General features: G+C 39.3%; 1 protein-coding gene across 3 annotated transcripts in view; it reads right to left on the minus strand.

Moving 5' to 3' along the window:
• Positions 1–907: 907 nt before the first annotated feature.
• cabp1b (calcium binding protein 1b) overlaps positions 908–9,874 on the minus strand; it is a 15,514-nt gene continuing 6,547 nt past the window's right edge. Inside the window, exons 1-8 of one of the 3 annotated variants that reach the window (XM_034895937.1) lie at positions 9,063–9,782; positions 5,740–5,904; positions 4,875–4,905; positions 4,635–4,778; positions 4,290–4,399; positions 3,973–4,047; positions 3,709–3,781; positions 908–2,363 (exon numbers count right to left, since the gene is read on the minus strand). In XM_034895937.1, the coding sequence (XP_034751828.1) occupies positions 2,338–2,363; positions 3,709–3,781; positions 3,973–4,047; positions 4,290–4,399; positions 4,635–4,778; positions 4,875–4,905; positions 5,740–5,904; positions 9,063–9,104 (666 nt within the window). In that variant the 5' untranslated portion in view covers positions 9,105–9,782 and the 3' untranslated portion in view covers positions 908–2,337. Of the gene's footprint in view, positions 2,364–3,708; positions 3,782–3,972; positions 4,048–4,289; positions 4,400–4,634; positions 4,779–4,874; positions 4,906–5,739; positions 5,905–9,062; positions 9,783–9,874 lie in introns of those variants that run through there. The other 2 variants (XM_034895935.1, XM_034895936.1) reach the window with 2 other exon arrangements.

The raw sequence follows: 9,874 nt of genomic DNA on the forward strand, positions 1-9,874 counted from the left end.
TGAACAAACCTTTACACGTGCTGTCACTGAATAACCCACATTGTTATAAGTTTCATCCTCTATGAAAAACATTTTATTCACAATAAAAAATGCATGTTAGGGGAAGGGAGGGAATTATGACCTAAAAGCCTAGTTGGCTTTCACTCATCAAAAGTAGTCAATGAGAAAGACCTTTGTGTTTATAATACTACAGAAGACAGTGTGCTGCTTAAACTGATTTTTGTAAATGTCAGAATTGTATTTGTCCCTATCTTTATTTGGTGTTATGAGCCTAATTCCACATTTAAAGAAAATTATGCTTTTGCTAAAGTGTACTAAATGTTTGATGAAGCTCATTTTGGCTTTCGAAACACATCTCAGACTTGAGTTTGTCTCGCCTACAGACTTTGCTGGATTTTAGGAGTTTAGTGTCTTCATCAATCCAAATATTGTCATACAAGGGTCAACTTTATTTTGATCTTCTAAAGAAGATTTCTAATATTGTAAATTTTTCACCTGCAGTGTTGGAGTTAAACCCACATGGTCTTAATTTTCATAACTTATCTTGCCCAATTCTCTGTAGTATAATCCTAACTTAAAAAATAAAGACAAGAGTCGTAATTTTGCTGTCAGGACAGATTCATGTCCCCACAATATTGTTAAGAAAACACATACACACACACACACACACACACACACACACACACACACACACACACACACACACAAACACACTATTCTGTAGACATTGGTTCTGTGCTCAAGTTCCAATAAAAACCTTTATTTGTTTATATGTGTACATATGTTTATATATATATATATATATATATATATATATATATATATATATATATATATATATATATATATATATATATATATATATATATATATATATATATATATATATATATATATATATATATACATATTCTGCTACAAATGTCAGTTGTTTCTTGCATGCATAGTTTCACACACTTAAGACAAGTAAAATCACAAAGTAAGATTTCTTTTTTCTTATCCATGCAAATACCCCCCTCCATTTATAAACAGTCAACCAATAATTTAACAGCCACGGGAACCACAAAGGGCATTGCAAGCAGCCATTTAAAAAAATATAATCCAATGGATCATATTTCTGAAAAACACTGCATACACTTATTACACTGAATAAGACTCAAATAATATTCTTGTAAACTTTCTTTGGCTTTTTTTCCCATAAAAAAGCAAATGCTGCTTCTATAGAAATATATATAATGAAGATAAGAGGGTTAATAAATTGGTATTAGAGCAGGCAGTTCATAGATGAGGTTGATTGTTCAAGTCATCTTGAGGTATTAAAGTTAAAAATGTAAATATTGCACCAAAGTGAAAATCACTTCAGAACTGTTCCATGGACTTGGTAAACTCACAAAACCCCAACAAACAAGTACATTTATCTAAACTCTCTGATAAAAACGAGAGCATGAACAGAATTGCTCTTTCATGTTTTACCGCTCTGTTAAAGGTATACTGTAGATAATCTGTCAAACTCTGTATATTCATGCAGAGTAATATTCAGAATTCATAAAACACACTGTAATTAAAAAGGCCTATTGCAGTAGTCAAGATTCACTGAAAAGAAATTCCTTCAGGAATGTTTGCAGTTAAAGGATTCCGATGCACACTAAAATCTCATATATATATATACAAATATATCACAGTAAGATAGGCATATTGTTATTAGAGTCAGAAGAACTGCAAAAGTGCTACAAAACACATAATTACCAAACAAATGTTTGCTTGCCTTAACTAGGGTAGTCTTAAGAGACATACTAAACAGTATGGCGTTGAGAGAAACAACAGTATGCACAAAACAAACACACACAGAATCACATAAATTATTTCCATATTGCCATATTACAGTTGTGCTTAAGATGTCCTTGGCTTTAAAGAGGAATGTGCTGTATTGGTTTGGGTGTCTGCTTGTATAATGCTGTAGTTGAAAATATGCATTTTTAATTGCTACAGTCTAACTCAAACATCCCATTACCCATTAGAAATGCTGTTATCACTAAAGGAAAATGTGCTTTTTTAAAGTATACTTTGTAATAGTCATAAATGCAACTGTTGGTTTTGTTTATGTTCTAAGAAACAGCAGCAGCATATAAATTAACAGTGTTGCTCCTGGCTGTAGTCCTCAGCCTTTGTGCTTCAGCGTGGCAGTTTCAGGGCAGGTTTGATATGTTTGTTTCCTTGTTCATGGACAGTCCCGAAATTCAAGCTCCATCGGGACTCTGTGCTGGTCTCTCTCCTTTTCCTCCCATACCAACAGAGAATCACTGCCATGTTTTAACATGTCGACTCTCTGCCGGGAACTCATCGAGACATCATCCGCACAAACTCTGGGGATAAAAAAAAAAAGATTGTTTTTTTCAAAGCTTTAGTTAAAAAAAAATCAATGAATTATATGATGCTGCACAAGTGGGCGCAACTGCTCCTTAACATACAGGATACAAGTCATGTTTGAGGGTCTGTACCTCTGCGTTTGAGGTTTTTGTGGGTTGGTGGAGAGATGTAGGGTGGAGCACCCGCTAACCCCCACCTCAACTCTACCAAGTATTTTACTGTTATTAAACTGTTTTGCTTCACCCACACCACTCTCATAGCATAATTTTTGTTTCCAGTGAACAAAAGCTCTAGAAACCTTACTGTACACTTCCTAGCTCTAAACAACAGACTGACTGACCGTTTGCATTTAGAAGCTAAAGAGGCAGATATATTTTCCTCAGTAAACCATGGACAAGGTCATAAACCTAATCAGTACTCTGCCAAATATGTTTACCCGTAAAAATGTGAATAACAGAACGTTAGTGGCTATTTATTTAATTTAAAAGGGGCTGTACTCGACATTCAGAACATTAATATGGCAGCGAACAAAATATTTGCTCTGTAAAGATATAGTGGTGTAATGGCGTCCTGAGCAGAGAATGAAGTCACACTTCCTCTGTGTGTGTTGTAATCCGAGCTTCTCTGTTTTGATAGCCGTTTCGGCTGTAAGTGCGTGTTAGCGCATGTGGGTCGGTGTCAGATGCCTAACAATGCCATGACAAAGCGTTGTTATTTGACAAGCTGGGGAACAGTTTGTGAGAGCCATGTGGCAACAATCCAAGACCACTTTTTTCAGTATTTCAATTAAAGCTCGTATATTGTTTTGCGACCTTCAATTTGTAGACATTTCCACTGTAGGTGGACGGCTCGGTTCTTTTCTGTCACACACCCAATCTCAAAAATTATGTCATATCATCAATCATGTTAACCATGATCTACATGTATTCTTCTGTAGTACCCCTTAAAAGCACACTTTCTTTTTTGATCTTGCTCGATCAAATGTTGCTTGGACATTATTTCTGATGTTCTACAAATAGAATGTGGAGTAAAAATTTGAAATGTTGATTTAAGTGTAGTTGTTCTACTTAGAACAGCATGTACAGTATGCATCTTTTTCTCTGTGGGTAATTTATGATGTGCCATAATCTCATATGATGATAATCTGACAGACCTACAGAGCTGCCTTCATCCCCGCATGGGATTGAAATATCACCACACATGCTGGGATTTTGCTTTGAAGTGTGTGTGAAGATATGGTGTAACCATGTTTGAGTTCCAGGCAGTGAAATGTGTATGCTGTATGTATGCTGTATGTATGTAATTGTAAAGCAATATTGTACACCACATAGGGTTCTTTACCTTCAAAGTCTACATGTCCATCTCCGTTAAGGTCAATGTCTCGTAGGATGTCCTCCAGGTCTCTGTGTCCCACCTGAAATAGTCAATTTGTTGGGAAAGTGTGAATGTCCATGGCACAAACAACACACACACACACACACACACACACACACACACACACACACACACACACACACACACACACACACTTATAAACAGATAAGACTCGTACAGACACCATGATTGATAGAGAACTACAGAAAAGGACAGACAGCAGCGCTTTACCTGTTGTCCCAAAAGTTTTTTCATTGCTTCTCTAAGTTCTGCTGTGCTGATCTGGCCATCACCATTAGTATCAAACTGAGACACAAATGAACAAAACAGATTTAGCATTAATCAGAATAAAATCCTAATTACCAAAACTCTCTTTTCTCTTTGGTTGCCATTCCCATAATCTTCTCTAAGATAAACTCTACACATATGAATTAATGTTTACCCTGAGGTTCTAACTCAATTTCAATCCATTGTGAATTATTTTGACCATAATGCTGCAATCACAATCAATTTACTATTTGGTGAGCTTCCCTAATGACTTTCCTTACCTCCTTGAATGCATCCCTCAGTTCTTTCACCCCAATCATGTCTGCAGTTTCAGCCAGAAGTTTGGGCCCCATGAGTTCAACAAAGTCCTCAAAGTCAACATGTCCTCCCACTGTTGGACACATTTTAAAGAGTAAGTTGGGTTAAACTCGGGGGTATTCATAGAGAAAAAACATGACAAGACTGATTGCTTTATTTGTACCCGATCTGAAGAACAGTGATGCTGACGCTGAAGCGCTGTTTTTATTTAGGTTGTAAAAATATTGGACTTAAACCTTCTGAAGTGATATGCAATTAATTCTTAAGGATAATAGTAGACATATACACACAGACACTGTTTTTCTTACAATTCATGTTGATCTGTTGGCTCAGTTCTATTAGCTCCATCTCTGTTGGCATGTAGCCCATCGTTCTCATGCAGTTCCCCAGGTCTTTACAGCCAATGAATCCATCTTTGTCTTTGTCAAACTCCTTGAATGCCTCACGCAACTCTGAGAGCGAAGAAGTAGGGTATAAAAGAAAGATGTTTAAACTATTTGACAAAATTGTATTTTCACATTCTTTATTTTTCCTGAAATGCAACTTACCATCCATTTCTTCGGGCCTCAGCTCTCGGTCCTGTGAAGGATCACAGTGCAAGGTTACAATCCAAACACTGCTGATCGTTTTAAAATCATGCCAGCACACAGCAATCCTCACACAATATGATGCAGTATAAAAATAAGTAACTGCAGGTATGTGCCACAGAGTGCCAAGAGTCTCCTCCAGCCAAAGAGGACAAGCTTATCAGGGAGATCAGCTGCTGTAGAAAACCTGCAGACTCTTGGCACTTTGTGTCACCCTGTTGGAAAAATAAAACATTGGCTGTTGCAATAACAGTAAAATAGCAGAAACAAGATAAAATATAAGATAGAGATGCAGAAACAATGGAAAGACACAAAGTACGTAACACTTTCTTTATTTGCCGGTCCATTGAATTAAAATGACTTAATCACAACTCTTGCATCCATTACGAAAAGCCATGAGAGAGCTTGTCACCAGAGCAGTCAGTAAAACAGCGGTAGTCTTCACAACACTGTTTTTCGTTTATAACAAAACCTTGACTCGTGTTGTCACTGGAGGAAATAGACGAAGAGAGATAATCTTAACGTATGGAGCATTTCTGCCATCCCCATAACCAAGCTTTAATAATCCTTCACCCTGCTGCAAATGTCCACCAATGCATATGACTAATGCATAAATATTGGTGTGCATAAATATACACACAGACACACACACACCCTTGCATTCAGCATTCTTGCTATCAAGATGACTTCAGGACTAAAAATACAATTTTTGACGTTATGGTGAGAGATGATAACTACACACATAAATTCATGTTATTGTGTGTGAACTGTATTGTGCGCTAATCTCTTGGCATGCATGCACATGATGTTGTCTGGACTTACGTACAGCCTGCCGGTTTTCAGCGAAGCCCTTGCGTAGAAAGATGCATGCAGGCCCCAGTACGTTGTGCATGGTGGCTCCGTTCTGGGCCAGGGCCACTAGTGGCTCAAGATAGGCCCCCCCAGAGCCCCCCTCCTCACACTGCACTGCTTTGTAGTTCTTCTTCTGGTCCTGGAGCAGCATTTGGGAAGGGGGGCCGGACATGGGAGCAGGGGCAAAGATAGGGGTAGAGACCGTGACTCAGTGTGGCAGCAAGGAGTCAACAAGGAAGTGGGATGAAGGTAATGACGGACATATGTCTGTCCGTCATAGAGGTGTAGAGTTAGGTCAGTCATGATGAAGGAAAGCACCTCAGTCAGAGGGAAGAGGTTGTAATTTGTTATGACAAGGGCAACTGATGCCATCCATGAATCTGTCCTACAAGTCACAGGCCTGCACAACAGAACACCACCAAGCCTCTGAATAATGTGTTTACTACATAGCAAAAATGCAATTCCTCTTTTCATGTCCCACTGATAGCCTCACGTAACTGCTCTTCAATAACAAATTGCAGTCAGCTGCACACTCTAGAGTTAAAGGATAATTACAAGTTATAACTAAATTTGGTCTTAGTTTTGAGCATCCTTTCTAACAGTTACAGTATGATAACATTAATTGACTTGCTCAGATCTGGGAAAACAGAAACATCACTACAACAAATTTGGGCGGGCCAAGAAGTTTTAAAGAAATCACCAGATTAGAAACTGCATGTTATATATATATCCCAGTGCAAATTTAACGTAATTACCATGGTTGTGTCCACACAGAATTATTACCAACATTTCAAGTGCCCTCATATGCAGCTTTATCTCCAAATTAAATGGTTTAGATTATCTGACTAGTCATGTTTCTTGCCCCATCCGACTTTGTTATCCAAAATCTCAACACTGACTTTGGGGAGTACAAAATCATTATAACCGAGTCCACATGAGTACATATTGAACCAAAAGTATTATGATTCCAACTAATGGCACATGTTGGTAGTAATAGTGGTAGTGCAGTGTCTGGAGGTACAAGGGAATTTAAAGGATTAATGACACAGCGTATTTATAGTCAAAAAGTCTTATGCTGGGATAGTTTCTTTTGTCTTTCAGTTTTTTTGTGCACACAGCAAAATAATTGTGTTGTCCAGGCAATGAGGCTAAAAGTCAGCCAGCCATTTCATTATCCGTCCAACCATGGGGCAAAGCTTGTTCTCACAGCAGTCATCCCAATTACAGAGCGAGCTACAGGTTAATTAAAACAGGCATCACTGCTTGCCAGTGGACAAAAAAACATCCTCTAAATAAAGTCAAACAAGGTGCAACCATTGCTCTGACTAATATTTAAATTGGATAGGGCAGCTGCCGGATGTTAGGCTACACGCAGAACACAAAAAACTAGTATAAAAAGGAGTTTCATTGCTCTGTGACTAGCTATTGCATTAAGGGTGCCCTGCCATACGTATTTCATTACTTTGTGGTAATGTCTGAAGTTCTACCAAGGTCTTTGTAACATTTTTTTGTGGACAAATTTCTGGTTAACTTGTTTCAAGCCATTCTAGCGTGGTATAGAAAGCCTGCAAGAAGACTCAGCTTGACTTGTGGCAGTTCTCATTAATATTAAATCAGCTAAACTGCTTGACTCTGATTGGGTAACAGCTAGCCAATGAGACCCCGGCTATCAACATCCTTTACCCAGCGCAACTGGGCAAGCTCATAAATAGTACTGAGCTCAGGCAACTTGACATCAGACTGATAAGCTTTGGTAATTGGCCTGATTTCTCCGCTTATTTCTTTTCAATGGCAAGAGCTGACAGAGTAGGTTGCAGTTCATTTTCACATTCACGACATAACAAAATATTTACCTAACCTATGTCAAAAAATGCAAATAAAAACGGTTTTATAAGGCAGGGTACCTTTAAAAAATCTTCTTGCTTATAAAACATGATAATACTGGTTAAGTCTTCAATTATCACCGTGTAACATCCATCTCAACAGAGGAAAATCCATTTAAAAGTGAGTGGAGTGGACTCACTGTCACAGCAAATTACCAAGGAACCATTTTTGCCGCTGTTTTACATCTCACAGGCATGAGCTAGTGCCCGTCTGTGAACGCTTTTCCAGTAAATAGACATCTACATGCATACATAATAAAAAAAAATTAACATACATGCATATACTACATGCAAATATACAGCACATTGTACTTTCTACAAATGACCTTCACACTCCATCTGTTACTATGCCAGTCCTAATGCCTGTTCACGCATTCCTACAGACCCCACCACAGGAACGAATGCCCACTGGGTAATCGGACCAAGTGGTGCATGGAGCAGGGCTGTCTGTGGGTATATCGTGCCAAAAAAGTATGATGAAGCCACGTGCTTGCAGTTATATAACCAACAAACAAAGTCAAGCAAGAACTTCTCTAGCACTCCAAGACGTTTCGCACAGATGGCATTAACAGTTGCATGTCATATTTTGCTTCCTCAAGGATGTGCAGCTGCTGATATAAAGGAAATTCTATTTGTGGGACCGTCTGCCTGCTTTACAGAGAGCCTATTCAAGCATACGCTGACACGATGAGGGCAGCAGATGTGTTGTACGAACAAAGGTTATCTTATTGAGCCTTTACAAAAAACATTCTTAATGTTCTTCCTTTGTTGGCTTTTAATTGTGCACTCAAGTTGTCGTCTAAAAGCCCTAATGCCAGTGGTACATTTGATCTAATAGAATCCGAAAGAACACACGTTTGCAACATTGTCACTGCCTGGCCACATCCCACAGGTGCATGTTCAACAGGGTAGAAATCTTCTGCTGGCTGGTAAGGTGGCATCACTGTGCGATTTGACTGACTCTAATGTTTGGTGACATGATCCAAATTTGCCGACTTCACCTGAGCCTACAGGTCGAGCACAAGCACCACCAATCAACTTTCCTGACCTCTGTCAAAGGGCTAAAATGGGTTTCTAGGGAAAGCAGCCACGCACTAATGTTCACAGAGTGAACTAGTATAAGAAGATATCTGATAAGATGCATATTGCCCTAAACTCAATGCAATTCATAAAGTACATGCAGAATGAGTTTTCTACAAAGTCTTAATCAATTATAAAGACTGCGCTTGGACTCCAGCAACACAAAACACAGGTAAACAGTTCAAGCGAGCCTGTTAGTGAATAGTTAGACAGTATTCAGTCAGTCAGCACAGGTCCGGTCAAACAGCCTGTGGTCAGGTTGGGGACACACCATGAGACAAACATGCACCAACAGTTAGGGGATTCAAGAACACCACAGCAAAGCGGACCTTACCTTCTTGGTGAAAATTTTAAGCGACTTTACAGAGTTGCCCATTGCAAAGAAAAATCCTCTTTGTTTTATGTTTTCTCTCTAACCGTGTCTGTGTTTGTGTGGCTGTATGTACGTGTATGCATGTGTGATTGCATATGTTTCCGGGCATGCATGGGAATAGGGGTGATTAGAAAGGGAAAGAGGGCTCAGTGGGTCATTGACTAATATAAGAGGACATTTAGGAAAAGACAGGGAGAGGAGCAAAGATATCAAAGGAGGTTGAGGAGGTATAGGAGGGAGAGGATGGATAAGTGCACGGGGAGGACCTAGAGGCAAGGACGCCAGAAGGTACGAGGGGAAAGGACGCTGAGACAAAGGAGGAAATATGTAAACAAAGAAAAGGACAGATCAGAACAAAACACAGATAAGCGAGGGAGAGGAAGCATGCGTGTGATCAGAGCGAGATGCAAGCGCCAGGAGTAGAAAAAGTAAGATTGCTTATTCATTTCATCCTCTCTCCTACAGTATCTTTCCTCCCACCCCCCCTCTCTCTCTCTCTCTCTTTCTCTCTCTTGCTCTCTGTCCGTCCGTCTGTCTCTTGCCCTTTTTTTACCCTCGCTCTATTCCCTACTCTCGCTCACTTCACAGTTTTAAACCATATATGCGAATGTGACAAAAGAAGCTCGTTCGGACAAGCATATTACCTTCCCCTAAGCGAGACGCTGGAGACTAATCCAACACACACAAACAAGCATACACACTCAAACACACACACACACACACACACACACACACACACACACACACACTCACACTCGATTAAACACACAAGC

This window comes from Etheostoma cragini, chromosome 16 (assembly GCF_013103735.1).
Source record: "Etheostoma cragini isolate CJK2018 chromosome 16, CSU_Ecrag_1.0, whole genome shotgun sequence".
NCBI lineage: Eukaryota > Metazoa > Chordata > Actinopteri > Perciformes > Percidae > Etheostoma > Etheostoma cragini.